Genomic DNA, 18,415 nt, shown 5'->3' with positions numbered 1-18,415 from the left:
GCCATTGCTGGGGGGGGGGGGGGGCGGCTACCTCACAAGCTGGTATAAATTGTATTCAGTAGTTATTAAGAGACGGGGGAAACCGAGTCCCCACCTTTCTGCACCAGCCCACCCTCTGAGCTCACCAGCAGCAGAGAACAAAGTGGAAGGTCGTGCCAGATCATGGGGATGGTGGATGGCTCCAAAGAGACTAGGGCCCGGCGGACGGCTCAGGAACTCAGGTTTCAGCCCGAAGTCCAGCTTGTGTGGGTCTGACTGCATCTGTTTCTAAAACAAGAGGAAGGAGAGGGGATGAAACCAGGGGAACGGCAAAGAGGAACCAGTGAACCACCAAGACTGGTCGGTCAGTCAGGCTCCAGTGTAGAGACGGTGTGAGAGCAAAGGCTTCGGATGCCAGGAAGCCAGCCTGGCCTAGAAGGTGACATCTGCTTCCTACATCGGAAATGTCTAACGGTCGAACTAGGGCTTGACCTTTGACAAATGGTCCAGTTTGAAGGATATAACCAGATCCTAGTTACTCCAAAACTAGTACAACTCCTCACATAGGCCATTACTGTGCTATCAAGGCCTAGTTTGTAAGTTCTTCCTCTGCCCCTCCATCTCACACAGCCCAGACTTGGCCTGGCCTCAAGTCCACTGTGTACCCAAGGCTGACCATGCCCTCCTTACCCTCCCGCCTCCGCCTCTACAGGGGTAAACCATCATGTCTTATGTGGTGCTAGGGATGAAACCCAGAGCTTCCTGCATGGAAGACAAGCATGTCGCCAGCTGAGTCACATGCCTAGACCTGGGCCTTTTTGTTTGCTTTGAAGCAGTTTCATGAAGGCCAGGCTACCCTCAAACTTGTTACATACTTGAGGGTATCCTAATCCTTCTGTCTCCAGCTCCCCAGTGCTGAGATTACAGAGTGGGCACCACCACGCCTGATTGCAAGCCCCATCCCCCTGCAAAGATTTACTTTGTTTCTGTTTATTGTGGGATGTGTGTGTGTGTGTGTGTGTGTGTGTGTACACGCACACACGCGCGCGCGCATGGGCGTGTGCATGTGCGTGTGTGTGTTTGGGGTGCTCACAGAGTCCAAGAAAGGGTAAAAGATCCCCTGAAGCAGAGTTACAAAGAGTTGGAGTTATAAGTGGCTGTGAGCCATCCAGATGGGTTCCTGGAAGGAACCTCAGTTTCTCTGGTTTGGGTTTGTTTTGTTTGTTTTTTGTTTTGACAACTTGAAGAGGATAGGGTCATTTAGGAAGAGGTGACTTCAACTGAGAAAATGCCTCCATCAGACTGGCCGGTGAACAGGTCTATGGGGCATCTTCTTGATGCATGATGGATGTGGGATGGCCTAGCCACTGCGTGTGGTGCCAACCCTGGGCAGGTGGTCTGTCCTCATAGCCTCTGCTCGGAGTTCCCTCAAGTTCCTGCTGTGACTTCCCTCAGTGGTGGACTGTGACAAGGAGGTGTAACCCTTTCCTCCCCAAGTTGCTTTTGCCCCCAGTATGCACCACAGCCACAGAAAGCAAACTAAGACAAACAGCAAGTGTACTTAATGGCTGAGCCATCTATCCAGCTCCTCTCCCTGCCAGTTTTAAAATGATAGCATTTTAAAGCTCATTACATTAGGAATTCTGCAAGAACAATCTCATGAATAAAGTTAATTGCCCAATGGCTCTTTGTCATAGTCGAATATATTGCAACACATTCATTGAATCACTGTTATATATTTAAACACACACACACACACACACACACACACACACACACACACACACACACAGAAGCTGGGGAGAAATTCAGGGAGTAAAGTACTAGCCAGGCAAAAATAAAGATCTGAGTTTGACCCCTAGAATGCACCTAAAAAAAAAAAAAAAAAAAAAAAAAGCTAAGTGTAGTTGTGCATGATTATAATCCCAGCGCCTTGCTCATCAGCCAGCCTAGCTTACAATGTGAACTGCAGGCTGATGAGAGACTGTCTCAAAGAGCAAAGTGGTTGGTTACTGAGGGACAACATGTTGACACTCACAAGTATACACACTTGTACATGTACAACGTACATGTACACTCATTACACACACACACACACACACACACACACACACACAGGGGTATCTTTTCCTTCCCAACTTCCATCAATTACCAGATGCTTGAACTGTGTAGAGGCACTACCGTGTGAAGTCTACTTTTACATGGACTCACTACTTCCTCGCCAGTAGCTCAAATTAGCTCCGTTCCCTCAATGACTACAGATGGACCCACCATCTTTTCCTTGGCCCCTACCCAGCATCATTCTGGACGCTGGTACCCATCTGAAACGGCAGGACATCAAAGGTGCCCATCTCCCAGACTTCTGGCAGCCTTCCCTCCGGGTCGGCTTCCTGCCCCCCAGAGTGACCCTGTCCCCCGCTCCTAGCCGCACATCCTGTGATGCTCCTAGCTGCATGCTCGGGGCCTGCTTCTATTTGGTCCTTGCCGTCTCCTGGCTTCCTCTGATGGCCTCAGCCATCTTGGCCCTACTCTTGCCCTGCTTCAAACTCTCTCCCATTCCAGGGAACCCTGGTCCCTGGCGTGTAATGGTGGAAGCCTTTACAAAGGACAGTCAGCTACACTGACATGGGTGTGAAAAATCACAGTCGAGGGAAGATAAGCCAAACCCCCACTCACCCATCAACCCTCTCTGAAAGTGAAACCTAGCCATGTTCCTCACCAAACACACAGAACCTTCATCGCTGTGTGTTCATATGCCTATGGGGGACACGGGGCATCTTTAGGTGTGGTTGGCAGGCACTGTCCACCTTCTATTGGAAACAGGGCCTGTCAATAACCTGGAGCTCACCAGGCTAGGCTGGCTAAGCAAGCACCCCTGGTCCATCTGTTTTCACTTCCTCAGCTCTGGAATTGTGAGTGTAAGCCACCATGACCTGCTGTTTTGGTGGTTTCCGGGTGTGTGTGTGTGTGTGTGTGTGTGTGTGTGTGTTAAACTCAGGTTGCCAAACTTGCAAGGCAAGCACTTGACTAACTGAGCTGTGCCCCCACCCCACTACTTTTTACTTGAATGTACACACACACACACACACACACACACACACACACACACGTGAGTCTCACTACTGAACACATACCGCAACGGGAAGATCAGTGCCCTTAGCCTGTCACGGGAAATATCCTGCAGGCCTAAGGTTTCCACAAATAATTCTTGAGTAACTAAGAGAATTAGTAAATGTATATTCAGGAGCGAGAGACGGAGAGATGCAATTTCTGCTCCAATCTATGGGGAATACCATAATGAAAGGCTCACTCTCAAGGAACAGCCAAACCCCAAAACCAAGCTTCTAATTCTCTGTAAATCTATAAAAATCTTCGGAGCACCTCCTTTAATTTAGTTGCCAAATTATTTAGTGCTAATATCGCACGGTAGACGGCGTGGGCTCATTAAGTGCAAATCAGGTCCACCAGGCAGAATGGGGGGCTTGGGGATTAGAAAATGTTCGCTGGGAGAGGAAGACGAACTGAGTCATCCCGGGTGTTCGAGAGGCCTGGCTAATTGAATTGGGATAATGAAAGCCAAGCCACCAGGGGCACTCTCATAGAACAGAAGTTGCTAAGAGAGCGGCCTCTCTGCCATCCTTCACCCCTTTAAACTCAGGGAGCTGAAAGGAAGACAGGGCTTACCTGCTGTTCCCCCTGTCCCCGTCACCCAGAACCCAGAGCGAATTGAAGTCATCATGCCAACCTAGTTAGCTTTCCAAACTACACCCATTTTCTAGCTGAGCTGAACTACAAGGGCTCTAATTATGCCTCGCCTGGCAATAAGGTAAAAGTGAGCAAGACTCACTGGCAGGGTGTGAGGGAGAAGCAGGTGCCTGGGAAATAAAAGACATGCCTTCGTTTCTCAAAGAGGAGGTGAGAGTTTTCTTTTCATTAGCTCTTATTTATTTCTGGGCTGCGGCATGGTCATGCCACCAATGTGTGCGTGGAAGTCAGGGGATAATTTTCAGGGGTCAGTTCTCGCCTTCCATCATGGCGGCAGGTCTGGGAATCGAACCCAGGTACTCAGAGTTGGCGGCAAGTGCCCTTCCCTGCCGAGTCAGCTCACCTCTTTTTTTAAAATTATTATATGTACACCTACATATAAATATACAAATACAACCCACTGAGTCCATTTAGTATTGCTTGTATATATGGGTTCGGGATTACTCGCTTGGTATTGGACGACCCATCAGGGTGCTCCCACCTAGACCGATTCTCTCCTCTCCGCAATCATTAATTGTTTAGAGCTCTTCGTCTAGGGGGAGGCCTTTGAGATTTCCCCCATCTGTGCTGCCATGTCAGCAGGCGGGTACAGGTTCACCCTCCTGTTTTAAATCATGGACCCCTTTCTCAGAGTGGTTCTCTTACATGGGGTTCAATAATCCCTTCTCTCTTTCCTTCCTCCCTCCCTCCCTCCCTCTCCTACTCTTTCTCTCTCTCTCTCTCTCTCTCTCTCTCTCTCTCTTTCTCTCTCTCTCTCTTTTAATTACATCTATCTGTCCACATAACATTTTATGTGGAGGCAGGAGGACCACCTGGAGAAGTTGCTTCTCTCTTCCCGTCATATGAGTGCTGGGGAAATTAAACTCAGGTTGTCAGGTTTGGTGGCAAGCACCTTTACCCACTGAGCCATTTTGCTAGACCCATCTCTTTTTTTGAAACAGGGTCTCATCTATAGATAGGTACAGTAACTGGCCAGAAAGTAGTCCTGGTATGTTCTAGCCTCCAGAAGGACTGGTGCCATGTCTAGAAGAGTAATCATTCAAGACTGTTCATTAGTGTATGTACAAGCAATGGGCACCCAGTACCTTCAACTTCTTGCAGGGGAGAAATGATCAATTTCATCCAAATCCATAATATGAAAAAAAAGTATCTTTTTAACTATTTTAAATATATTTTGAATTTATGTGTATTTGTGTCTGAGTGTGTGTATACGGGTATGCCCATGCAGGGGTGCCCTTGGAGGCTGAAAGAGTGCATTGGACTCTCTGCAGCTGAAGTTACAGATGGTTTTGAGCGGCCTGATATGGGTGCTGGGAACTGAACTTGGGTCCCCCGCAAGAGCAGTCAGTAGTCTTAACTGCTGAGCCATATCTCTAGGCCCTCAATTTTTTGGTTAAAAACAAACAAACAACAAACAAACAAACTGGCTGAGATATGAGTTAGCTCAGCTGGTAAAGGCATCCACCACCAAGCCTGGCGAGCCAAGTTTGACCCCTGAGACCCACGTGGTAGAGAGAACTGACTCCTAAAAGTTGTCCTGTAATCTACACACACACACACACACACACACACACACACACACACACACACTCACCCTAAAACAATGAATACATAAATAAAATGTAAATCCCAAATCCTGAAACACTCCCTGTTGGCTCTTCTCCAGTTTAAGCATTGTCTAGATTTTAATTCTTGCTTTATAGTAGTTCTATATAGATTTCCAAAAGCTTTATTTTATGAGTTAATCAATTTTTATGCCCTTTCCATTCATAAGTCCAACTCATTAAAAAGGAAAAGGACACCCAGGGGGTGATACTTGTTTTAGTGCTTATGGTTTCCCTCAGTGACAAAGAGATTTCTGAGTACCAGCTTGAAGACGGACTGGCCCTTCACCGTTCTAGTCTGTGAGGATCAGGAGTTCAAGGTTATCCTCAGCTACAAGCTGAGTCCTTGTCTTGCCTAGATGACCCGAGACTGTCTCAAAACAACAGGGCTAGTAATGAAAACCAAACCCTTCCTGCCTTGGCTCTTTGGGTTTAGTTTTTTTATGCCCCTCCACAAGGTTCCCGTGTTCCTGAGCCCGGCTCCACCCAGCTCTGCACAGGGAGAGTCACAACCAACCTTGACTTTCTGTTGGTGGTGATAAATCTGCCAGGCGATGTGCACATGCATGGCGCACCATTTTCCTGGTTTCTGGAATAAAAAAGAATAGCCTGGTCAGAAGGAAGACGTGTCAGAAAGCCCACTTTCATCGGTCCCAGGGTCCCTGCAAGATCTGGGCTATGGAGACTTCTTTTCTTTCATGAGAACGGCAGAGCTCTGTGTCACTCAAACGTTCCCATTAGCAGCTCTTCCAAGCTCAGGCATGAGGGAGTCAGAACCCACATCCCTTTGTCCTAAGTGGGCCTGAGACAACGGCTCCTTTACAAGGCAGCTCTCTGCCAAGGACAGGATGGCGAAGACCTGACTCTCTCTGTGTGCCTTGTCATCTCTGGGATCAGCAGGCAGGCCTAGTGAGCAGCAAGTCCTACCTAACAAATGCTGTCACGCTAACAGGCACCTCAGCTGTCCAGAAGAGCTAATTAGGGGCTGTCTGGGGACCGAATCAAAACAAGAGGGGGGACGGGCCCCCTCAAAGTGTTACACAGAAATGTGTCACATTCTTATTGCAGTCTGGCAACCTCAGATGTTTCACGGAGAGCCAGTAAGCCATGTGTGCGCGTGACTTTATTCACTTCCAGTTAAAAGAAGAGAAAGGGGGAATGAGGGACTGAGGAGGAATGAATGCCTTCCTTCCTGCAGGGATCAAGCCTCTCTTCTGCCTTCTGAAGAGCACATGTCAGTCAGTGCATGGTGCAAGAGAGGGCAGGGCCAACTCTTTCTGCTTAGCACGCACCTCTACACGCTCATTCAGCAGATACTACAAGGGGCCTTGCCCCGCCTCTGCAACAGCGAAGGGCAGAAGCACCTGGTTTCTGTACCAAGATGCTGCTCCTGATTTAGATCCAAGTCTGATACCAGGTCTGCTCTCTTCTAATAGAATTATGGGATGCTTGCGATCACAGATAACAGACCCACAGTAATGAGGAAAATAACCAAGACAGGGGCTCTGTGACAGTCAACAGCAGGGATTGGGTCACTCAACCACTGTCTGTCACCTGTTTTCTGCCCCAGCTCAGTGCCAGATAAGTCCGTCTGTACCCAGAGATCCCCGGCTGGCCAGATCCGGACCTCAGGAACATTCTACCTTCCCATCTTTCGCTGGGAGGGAGCTTACACAGGGCAGGTATACATCACTGAGCATTGAGGGCTCTGGGCAAGATAAACAGGCCCAACAGAGACCAACTATAGCCAGCCTCTGGCTTGTCCTTCCCCTTGTCTGTTATCTGAGCATAGGAAGGGGGAGGGCGGCTGAGTCGGGTGGCTCACAAGTTCAAAGCCAACCTGGGGTACGCAGCAAGAGCAAGACCTGGCCTCACAATAACAACAGTATGGCCTAGTCTGTCTGTTACATTTATGAAAAGATTGATATTTCTTTTCAAATATATGTACGTAGTGTGTGTGTGTGTGTGTGTGTGTGTGTGTGTGTGTGTGCAGTGCCCATAGAGGCCAGAAGAGGGTGCTGGATCCCTGGAAGCTGGAGTTATTAGCCTCTCAATATGGGCACTGGGAACCAAACTTGGGTCTTAGGCAAGAACAGCAAGTGCTCTTAACTTTAAGGCTATCTCTAGCCCCTTGTCAGTTGTACTAAGGAAAAACATAGTAGCCCAGCTTCCTCTAGCACTCAGAAAAAAAGAAAGAAAGGAAGGAAGGAAGAAAGAAATAAAAATATAGGCCACTTCCTATCCCCCTGTCTATAAAACCAGCCAGCATTAGTTGCTGGCACAGACATTCGCTCTGGCGTCTCTCCAGCTGGGTTCCTGCTACTGACTTGTAGTTTTTAACCCGCGGAGAGTCAGAGGTTGTAGAAACAGTTCCAGAAGAAGCTTTCCTTACCCTTAACATAGGTCTGAAAGGATCTGTCAACTGTGAAGAGAAAATGACAACTCGGTTACATGCCTGTCACTCAAACAATTGCCCTAATTAACAAATTTGTAGTGCTTCATTAGAAGGGGAAATTAAAATGTTAGAATTTTACTTTTAAATGAAGCCCTTTTAGAGAATAATTAACCCGTTTTCACACCATCCAAAGAACCAAGCGTCCCCCCCCCCCCCCCAGGAGTCTCAGAACATGCACAATGACAAGCCCCCCCCCCCACTTCTGCCCACAACCCCATACAAGTTTCACCAGCAGAGACGTGTGCTATACCAGCATGACTTGCATGTAACCTACACTATGAGGGTCCCCATTTTGACTGGTTCTCCCACAGGCCACCATGTGGGGCTCAGGAAAAGTAGTCAGTCCTCAGACTACAAAATGACATGGATGGGACATCTGGGAATGTCTGTCTTGTCCAGACCCTGTAGACCCAGGCTATCTTTGGTTTCGGTAAGTATGTGCCATATCTTGCCAAAAAAAAAAAAAAAAGGTCCACTAAAATAAAAAAACACTTAGAGGGTGGAATTATAAATGATGGTCAACAGACAAGCTCCCCTCTATGGAGAATCACTGCTTTCTGTTTCAGAGGCTAGCACAGCATCAATTATGAACAAATAACATAACTGGGGCATTATGGATATTTTATTTAGCTCTAGAGCATGCTCTGTCTATAAGAGCAGCGTGGTCCAGTAACTCCCTGACCTCAAATGAGAAGAGAAGGGTATGTGTATGTCTGCAGGGGGGGGGGGGGTGGGGGTGCCTAACTTCCAGGAAGAAAGTGCTCTGTGCTTTTCCATTCAGAAGATGCTACAGCAATTTCTTTTGTGCCAGAAGAGATGTTAGCAGCTATAGACAACTGACCAGTCAGATGGAAGGTAGACAGGCTGGCGGCATTTAATTTCTGGGCTCAGGATCTTTTTTTTTTTTTTTTTTTTAATCTGAGCCAAGTCATTAGCCCGTGGCGTTCCTGCATTCGGGGAGACTGTGACTTCTATAAGGGACAGGCATTTTCAGACATAAACCAAAGGTGGGGGTACCCAGTGGACCATCCTTGGCAAACGACACCCCCCCCCCATATTATCTGTGACCAAGCCTGACTTTGCACATACCCTTGGGTCCTTTTGGAGTAGAGTGTGGGGGACTGTTCCAGGCCGAGCAGCCACATCGATAGGGTTGGATGTCTACAAATTAATCAGACCACAGCTTAGGATACACAAGAAAGCCAGTTTTATATCCTCTCTTACAAACAGCAGAAACGAAGCATTATCTCCCTATTTTGTTCTGAATTATGACTTGTTGTTGTTGTTGTTGTTGTTTGGTTTTTTGAGACAGGGTTTCTCTGTGTAGCTTTGTGCCTTTCCTGGATCTCACTCTGTAGACCAGGCTGGCTGGCCTCACGACTCTTTTTTTAAAACTTTTATCTGTGTATGTTGTATGTTTGTGTTTGCAGGTGCACACACACGCCCGTCGAAGCCAGAGATTGACATCTGGTATCTTTCTCAATTGCTTTCTACCCTACTTCATTTTGAGGCAGGGTCTCTCTGAACCTGAAGACTTGGCTAGTAAGCCTACATACAGCCATGGGATCTGTCTCCATAGAGCCAAGCCTACAAAAGTATATTGTTGGACTAGGTAGGGTGGAGATGGGAGAGACAGAGAGAGAGAGAGAGAGAGAGAGAGAGAGAGAGAGAGAGAGAGAGAGCGAGCTGGGATAAAAGTCCCAACAGCAATCTGCACAACAAAGGAAATCCCTTATACTTACAGATGTTGGGGGGAGGTATCTGAGTTCACAGGGGTAGGGCCTGTGTGTGGGTTTAACACATTAGCCAAGGTACCAGGGAGGTTCTAAGGCTCTGATTTTGAGTTAGAGGGCTGGCTCAGCGTTAAGAGTGCTTGCTGCTTTTATAGATGAGCTGGGTTCAGTCCCCAGCACCCACATGAGAGGGCTCACAACTGCCTGGAACTCTATCTCCAAAGGAATCTGATGCCTTGGGCACTGCGTTCCCGTGCACATACACAGAGACACACAATTAAATGTTTCTTTTTAATCCTTAGGAAAAAAAAAAAAAAGAAAAAGAAATAAACAAAAGAAGCTGACGTTTAGGATACTAATCCTATTGTTCCACCCTACCCAGGGCCTTGCAAGGAGCTCAGCAGCTTAGGGAAGTACTGGGTAAGAAGTCAGATGTGGCTGGTCCCCTTTATAGGATCTAAGATGCCACACAGGCAACTCTTGCCCTCAAACCCTCTTTCCTGCTGACCCTCAGTTTTTCCTGCTTTACCATCCAATACTGAAAGAAACACTTAAGTGTACAATCATAATAGTATCCACATGAGGTGCATCTTTCCGAGGGCTGACAGTATGCTGCAGACACTAAGCTACCTAAATATCTTCACTGGTAGGTAATAACAAGAAATTACGCTCAGTACCTACTCGTTAGTGACGGTGGAAATGGGACAAGGGAATCTAATTTTGGGACGACAGAATTCTACTGCTGTTCTTTCAATACCCATCACCATTCTTAAATGTCACTAATAATATTAACGGCCTTGCTGGACATTTGTCTCCTGACCCAACAGCAATAACAAAAAAGCCCACTTCAAAGGGAATAGTTACTAATGTCTTGTGAGGAGATTTTTAAAAATAATAGTAGGTTTTGTTGTTGGTTTATTTCTGGCTGTTTCTCTTTTGAGATAGGGGCTCTTGCTATATAACCTTGGCTGGCCTGGAACTTGCTATGTAGAGCAGGCTGGCCTTGAACTCAAGGGATCTGTCTGCCTCTGCCTCTCAAGGACTGGGATTGAAGGTGCATGCCACCATGCTCAGCTGTAAGAGCTGTTTCCTTTTTTCAAAAATTAGAATAAGTAGATACGTTACTATCTATCCATCTGTATGTGTGTAGAGGTCAGAGGCCAACTTGAAGGAACCAGTTCTTTCCTTCTACCATGTGGCTCACCAGGATCCAGTTCAGTTCACCAGTCTTGGTGGCATGTGCCTTTACCTCCTAAACTGCTTTCCCAACCTCTTGAAACTTACTCACGTGTGTGTGTGTGTGTGTGTGTGTGTGTGTGGTGTGTGTGTGTGTGTGTGGTGTGTGTGTGTGTGTGTGTGTGTGTGTGTGTGTGTGTGTGTACACGTACACATAGATGTCACAGGTTGCACAGGGGGGTAGTTCAGAGGGTAGGTTGTAAGAGCCGGGTCTCTGCGTCTACCATGTAGGCTCTGGGGAATCGAACTCAGGTTGGTGGCAAGTGCCTTTACCCACTGAGCCATGGACTGGTCTTTATTTAAGTAGTATGGATCCCTCACACTAGATGTGAACTAGTTGGGGAACAGGGAGAAAAGCTCAAGTTTAGGCATGAAGCTTGCCTACAAGTAAAAGTAGGGAAAGAAGAGAGAGAGAGAGAGAGAGAGAGAGAGAGAGAGAGAGAGCAGAAGAAAAGCAATCAGCTGCTGTACAAGTAACAATTAAGCTGCAGTTGTTAACAGCCTGATTTGCATACATATGAAGAACTCCTCTAATGAACAGCAATCTACATATTCAATCAGGAAGATGGCCTGGAAAGGCTTATTTCAACACCGAGAGACACTTCCTTGCCCAGATGTAGTTTGTGGTGTGATTGGATAATTGCAAGTGAGGGAAATAGTCTAATTTATTAAATGACCTACCAGTCTGTTTGGGGACGCACTGGAGATTTGTCACAACCTAGTGGGGACAGACCAGGGTCTGAGGGATGACTGGAGAACAGGGAAAGGAATCTAAAAATCGCCACCACATGCAGCCATGGCAGTCACTGTCAAAGTCCTGTATACAGAGAGCCTGGCATTCAAGCTGCAGTTCCCTGCACAGAAGGGTGCTTTCAAAGACGCAGCATCCGACCCCCTAATGCCTTTTTAATTTCTCTTCCTGGTTCTGGTTTTTAGCACAACACACCTTTGAAAGTGCATGTGTTCAATCCAGGAGACTCTGGTCCCAAACTGGTGCTTGGGAATGGGAGGTGGGAGGAAACCAAATGGAGAGGGGACCAAAACCACACTACACGCAGTGCAGAACCTCAACCAAATGTGCTTGGCCACTGGAGAAGCATACTTCACTTCAGAAATTAGTATCTGAGTAGAATAAGGGCCATAAAATAGTATTTTGTATTCTCTGGATGCCATGTGATTCAACCTGGGGACTTGTGTATGGAATGGAGACAAGTGGTCTATGTCTGAGCCATGCTCCCCAGCCCCTCACTGGGGGAGTCTAAGGAGGTGCTCTACTCCTGAGCCACACCTCCAGGCCTACCACAGTAGATGTTTTTAAAGGTACAGTGTTGTCAGAATTACTTCTGAATATTGACCTTCCTGGATAACTGAGCCTGTGTAGATCTGCGTATTATTCACTAGGTAGAAAATAATTTAGTTCTTACTAAGAATGAAAAGGGCAATGAATCTCAAGGGCTAGGAAGATGGCTCAGGGGTTAAGAGCCCTTGTTACTCTTGCAAAGGACCGGGGTTTGGTTCCCAGCACCCCCATGATTGCTCACAACCATCCGTAATTCTAGATGGGGAGTTCCAACTCTCTCTTCTGACTACCTTGAGCACCAACCATGCACGTGGTGCACATACAAACAGACAGGCAAAATATTTATACACGTAAAATAAAACCTAAAATGAAAAAAAAAATTAAAAACGTGATTCTCCAAGTAGCATGTCAGAAACAAAGAACAGATCCTGACTTCGGAGAGTGTGTGAATGGGGGGGGGGGGGGGGTGGGGTACAGACAGGTCAAAGAAAGAGCAGGCGGGGAGAAGGGACACAAATAAGGTGAGCTTTGGCCTCGCCACCCCCAGGCAGACCCCGTGCAGAGATGCATGGCAGATAGAGCAAAGGACAGAGAAGAGAGTAAAGGGAAAAAATGTCCGGCAGACAATGAAAGAGCAAACCATTCCAGTCCAGGTACTTTCATTCGCCCTTTGCCCGTTAAAGAGCAACCGACACTCCACATTGCATGTGTGTTCATCGCGCACACCTTAAAGGCATCTTAGCATTTTCTACTAAATGCTTAAGGTTTAGTAGTGTTTCCCCAAACAGCCTTTTTTTCAGTGCTGTAGCTACTGGGAAGTTGTGCTATTCCTGTAAACAGACCCTCATTCATGTTCCCTGTGACCTTAACGAGAGGGGATCGGTGGGAGTGAGAGGTGAATATGCCAAAGTATATTATATATATATTATATGTATGGAAATGTCACGATGAAACCCATTATTGCTTATAGTTAATATATGCTAATGGGAAAACTTATTAAAAAAGAAACACTGGGGACGGAAGATGTATCTATGTGCCTATAATGTGTGTGTGTGTGTGTGTGTGTGTGTATACTGCATATATTTTAACAGCTGGTTGTATGGTTTTATTTATGTGTAGGTGTGCGTGTCTGTGTGTGTGCATGTCATGTATGTATGAGTGTTCACAGAGGCCAGAAGAGGGCACTGGATCTCCCGGAGCTAGAGTTACAGGTTGTGAGCTGCCTGATGTGGGTGCTGGGAACTGAACTTGGGTCCTTTGCAAGAGCAAAAAAGAAAAACCAACAAAAAAAAGCACTTAAGCCCACTCACTCAGCCATCCCTCCAGCCCCGTTCCGGCATATTTTGAAGCGTACAGAAAACTTAGCTTAACTGAGACTAGATGGGTCCTAGCAACATCAAGTTTAAAACTAAATGGATTAGAAGGAAAAAAAAAAGTCTCATTTCTGCTCCTCACGGTCCTTTTGGGTGTGTGAACTCATCACTGCAGACAAGCCTGGATACAACCCCCCTGCACGCCTAGCCGGGCCCTCCACTGAGATAGGTGCGCGTCTCCACTGCGAGGTTCTTACCTTCGGCTGAAATGCTCCTTGGAGTGAACCGAAAGGGCCCGTGGGTGGGATCATGGGGGGTATGCCCGAGACTGCAGGAGGGTAGGAGTGGAAGAGCTATATAGCCAAAGGCAGGGAGGGATTTAAAAAGAAAAAAAAGAGGTTTTAGTATGGGGGGGGGGCACTTGATCTGTCCCAAGTCCCACAGAAAGACATCGACATTAGCAAGCCAACCAATCTCAGTGTGATGCCATTAGCCAAGCTATGAGGAGACGAACACACAGATGCGCCATGAATGTTTAACGAAAAAAAGTTAAAAAGTAGTTCAGAATCAATCGGCCAACAAATGATGTCCCTGATGAGAACATCATTAGAGGGAGAGAGCTTTGCTAATTATTAATCAAGAAATCACATAGAAACCCTCCATGCATATCAAAAACAGGGGGTGCTAAGCCCAACAAGATGCCTGGAAAATTATGAGTGAATTAGGGGGAAAAAAAAAAGGAAAACCAAGAAAAAGAAGAGAAGGTCTTTAGGAGGGTCAGTATTTATATTATTGAAACTTGATGAGTTTTAAATGAATTTAGATGTTTGGTGATTTCCAGAAAGAGGCGATTCGCAATCCTTGCTTCATTAGGCTGTTCTCGAATTGGCATTTCCAAGAGGACAATTTAATCCCCTCATCTAAAATGATGATGGATATTTGAGGAGGGTTAAATGACTCGGTTTACATTTTAAATGGAACTACCAATTTTCATAGAAAGTCTTTAAAAAGAATCATCTAATCTTGTTTCCCAACACTGATCGTTTGAAGTAACAGAGATAACGCGGGAGTCTGGGATACCACGTTTTAATTGTAAGTTCCTCCTGTCCTAGACTTTTAGGTACTCAAGGCACCTGATATTTATAAATAAAGCAGATATCCTTCTGGCCACTTTTCACTGCATGGGCTGCTCAGGGAACAGGCTTGTTGGAGGCTATGGGAGGGGAGCTGAGCCCTGATGTGATTCTGACCACTCAATGGAACAAATGAAGTGTGAGTCTTTTGGACTCAACAGCTTACAAAGCACACACAATTGGGGGATGGGGGGGGGACACAAAACAAACATGCTAGACACACAGCGCAACCCACGGCAGCAGAAACACGCCTCACTCCTTGAAAAATCGTATTTCTCTGACTCCACGGTCAAACTATCATTATGATATTTAAGCAACTACCCAGCACCACTGCTGTCTAGTACGTTAAAAATACAGCAACAAGCTTCCCGTAATAATGCTCTAGGCTAGCTCTTCTCAGGAACACCTGAAATTCACACTCTGAAACCCTATCTTCCGAGGACATCACACTTTCTGTTGTTCCCTATTTCATTCTGCTCTCTCCGAAGATACCAAGAAGTTTTCCAGACTAATTGATATTGAACTAAATCCACTTAAACAGCGATTGCCAGCCAAGTACCCTCATTTAAAACTACTTTTAAGTCTAAAATTGTGTTTCAGCTACTTGAGCGCACTGCATCTTAATTTGCCTTATAACATCCTAATCCCCAAAGCAGGGGAGACTACTTCATAGATTAGCCACTATCGCTAATATTATGAAATAACTCTCCCCCAGCACGCTGCATAAAGCGGGGTAATTAAATACATGCTGTATTAAAACGCTCCAATTTCTATGACTCTGCCTCCAAGTGGTCCTTTCCTCTCTAATGGCTACAATTAAAAAAGAAAAATGGGCGGCCCATTCCCCTCTCCTTGCCTCTGTTGTGGACCTCTTAGAATAAAAATATAGCTGCCTCTTGCCCCTGGTCTAAAAGCCTGAAGTGTTTCTGTCATAAAACAGAAAATTCCCAGACACTCAGGCCTCCAGGCTCCTCCTACACCTTTAACCCAGGAACTTTCTGTGGCCTGTGAGTAGGAAGGCACTGACTACTTTGGTCTCAGGAAGCCGGCCTGGGCCACCTGCTGAGTCTATGATATTTTTTGTTAGAATTATTGCATTAGCTGGTCTTTCATTTATTTGTTTTCAGTGTTTATTTTGTATGTGTGTGTGTTTGTGTGTGTGTGTGCAGATGCGCGCGTGTACCCATCAAGAGATACCTTGTCTATCTTTGCTTTTTTAAAATGTAATTTATTATTATCAGGGGGGGGGCATGATATGTTTGGGGGGCGGTGTCAGGATGTGCATGTGTAAGTCAGAGGCCAATGATGTTAAGTTAGTTCACTTCCTACCTTTGTGTGAGTCCTAGGGATTGAACTCAGGTCTCCATGCTCATGTGGCAAATGTTTTTACTCACTGAGCATCTCCTCAGCCTGTCTGCCTTGTTGTGTAACAGGGTCTCTCCCTGGGATGTGCTCTCTCACTAGCCAACTGCCTGACCAGCAAACTTCGGGAATCCTCCTGTCTCCACCTCCCCAGTGCTGGGATTATAAATGTGCCATTGTGTCAGGCCTTTTCTCGTGGGTTCTGGGGGCTGACCTCAAGTCTTCATGCTTATAGGGCAAAAATCGTTATGGATTAAGCCACCTCTCTAACCCCTGACCTTTCATTTAAATCTACAAAGCACCAAGTAAGAACAGAGGCACACTCAAAAACGAAGCCCACAGATTTACCCAATTCTTATTGTCACTGCTAAAATGCGTTTGTACCCCAGTGCTCAGCAGCCCAGGGTGAATCACACGGGGGCTGAGTAACTGAAATACTTTTTCTCCCCTTCCTACCACTTACTTAAGTTTTTTCTCTCTCTGTGTGTACATGCACATTCCTAAGTGTAGTGCCTGTGGAATCCAGAAAAGGGCTTTGTAGCCCCCCTCTGGAGCTGAAGTTATAGGCAGTTGTAAGCCACCCTACCTGGGTGCTGGGAACTGAACTCAGGGCCTTTCCAAGACCAAGCAAGCACTCTTAACCAACCTGTGTGGCAGGGTCATGGCTGACCTCAAGTTCCCTAAGTAGCTGAGGATGACCTTGAACTCTTGATCCTCTTGTCTCCACCCCCAGCTTCTGGGAATATAGGCATGCACTACCATGCCTGGTCTTATTCAGTGCTGAGGATGGAACCCAGGGATTTTGCATATTAGGAGACTACTCTATATCCCCAGCCCCTCTAATTCCAAGAGCCCTTTCTTGGGTCAGTTCCGAATGCCTCTAGAGAGGAAAGCGTTCTAACTGAATTCTAGTAATTTCGGGTCTAGATGTCTCAGCTACATCCTTGCACAGTAAGCAGTGTCCATGCATCTATTTAGATCTTGAATGAACCCAGCCTTTACAGATGTGTTAAGCCGTATTACAGCCGGGGTGTTAAAGACAGTGCGCTATCTAATAAAGCAACAAGACCCGTCCTAGATCAACATGTCTACAATGACTAATCCTCCTTGTTTTTGCTTTAAAAATACAAATTAACCAGTAGGCCAAGAAACTAGAGGAGTTTCAGATCCAAATGATGCAGTATTCACCCCATAATCAAAATATCACAGTCAAAAATAGTCAGCTCTCTCTCTCTATCTACATAGAGAAGTTCTTGTCTCTTACGTGGCCCAACATAAAACTCAGGTCAGTACCAATTTATCTTCTGGGAATGTATACTTAAAATTACACAAAGCAGAAGTGTTTTTCAAATAAACAATGAGTCTAAAGAGGAAAAAAATGGCTTTTTTTTCATCTTAAGGCTTTTTGTATTTTGCTTTTTGAGAGAAGGTCTCAGAAGCCCAAGGCTGGCCTTGAACTCTGGATCCCCTTACCTCCATTTCCCAAATGCTGTGTGTGCCAACATATCTAGCTAAGACCTTTTTTAAATTAACTGACTTTTTTTTTTTTTAATTGTTCAATTGAAATGAGGTCTGGATAGCAATCTGACTATGTGGAAAAGGGTGCTATGTTTGTTCTAGAAGAGAAGAAAAATCCACTCTTTAAAGAGGCATGAGTCAAAGTAAAAGGGACGGTTTATTTATAGAAAAAGAACTGAAATTAAATTCCAGGAGTTCTGGGTTCCTAGCATTTCTAATGGATGACTAAAATCTGCAATTTCACACTCTCCCAAGACAATAATCATTCTACTGACAGCCCACCCACTCTTTCGGATAGCTGTGTGGTTCCAGAAAGTTCCAAACTGGAGCAATGCTAATGACTTATTGCTGTTTGGCTATTGTGAGACAGGGTCTCCCATAGCCCAGGCTGTCTTTGAACTCGCTATGTAGCAAGGATAATCCTAACTCCTGACCCTCTTGCCATTGTTTCTCTAGTTCCAGGCTAACAGGCTGATCGGCCGCAGCAGGCATGCTGATGATCTTTTGATTTGGTAGATGATACTGCATCACCACCCAAAGCAAAAAAAAAAAAAAAAAAAAAGAGGCACACAAGCAAGCACCCCGGATGATAAAGGAGCGATGGGGTTAGACTCTTGGCACAGATGGCAGGAAAGGCTGACAGGCTCTTCCGCATCTGTGGAAAGAGCGCTGGGAATGGAAAAGGCGTTACAATGAACGTGTAGTACAGCAGAAGGACTCACACTATGCCGGTAGAATGGGTCAACTTTGGTGGGGTATTTGTCAAACTGAAAAGGGATCAAAGCAAAAGCTAGTTACTTTCGCTGCATGTTTTGTTCACCCCCTCCAGCGGAGGTGGACCCACCAGACACATGTCTGTGTCAATCTCAAGGTGCCCCAAAAGCAGGACTGAGCGCCCAACGAGAGTCTTCACAATGTCAATGCAAAGCGGTAAGCCCACCCAGTGTGCCCCACTCCTCGGGACCCCTTGATGCTATGTTTGGGGACTGGCACAAGGCAAACATCCATAGTGGAGGA

General features: G+C 46.2%; 1 protein-coding gene across 1 annotated transcript in view; it reads right to left on the bottom strand.

Moving 5' to 3' along the window:
- Window positions 1–18,415, bottom strand: part of Auts2 (activator of transcription and developmental regulator AUTS2) — a 361,179-nt gene that overhangs the window by 12,273 nt on the left and 330,491 nt on the right. The window contains exons 8-13 of the mRNA XM_036171636.1: window positions 18,121–18,165; window positions 13,643–13,738; window positions 8,893–8,964; window positions 7,741–7,770; window positions 5,866–5,937; window positions 126–267 (exon numbers count right to left, since the gene is read on the bottom strand). Coding sequence (XP_036027529.1) covers window positions 126–267; window positions 5,866–5,937; window positions 7,741–7,770; window positions 8,893–8,964; window positions 13,643–13,738; window positions 18,121–18,165 — 457 coding nt within the window. The remainder of the gene's footprint in view (window positions 1–125; window positions 268–5,865; window positions 5,938–7,740; window positions 7,771–8,892; window positions 8,965–13,642; window positions 13,739–18,120; window positions 18,166–18,415) is intronic.

The sequence above is a fragment of the Onychomys torridus genome, chromosome 22 (assembly GCF_903995425.1).
Source record: "Onychomys torridus chromosome 22, mOncTor1.1, whole genome shotgun sequence".
NCBI classification, from domain to species: domain Eukaryota; kingdom Metazoa; phylum Chordata; class Mammalia; order Rodentia; family Cricetidae; genus Onychomys; species Onychomys torridus.
The sequence above is the reverse complement of the archived record's forward strand: the minus strand, read 5'-3'. Positions and strand labels throughout refer to the sequence as shown.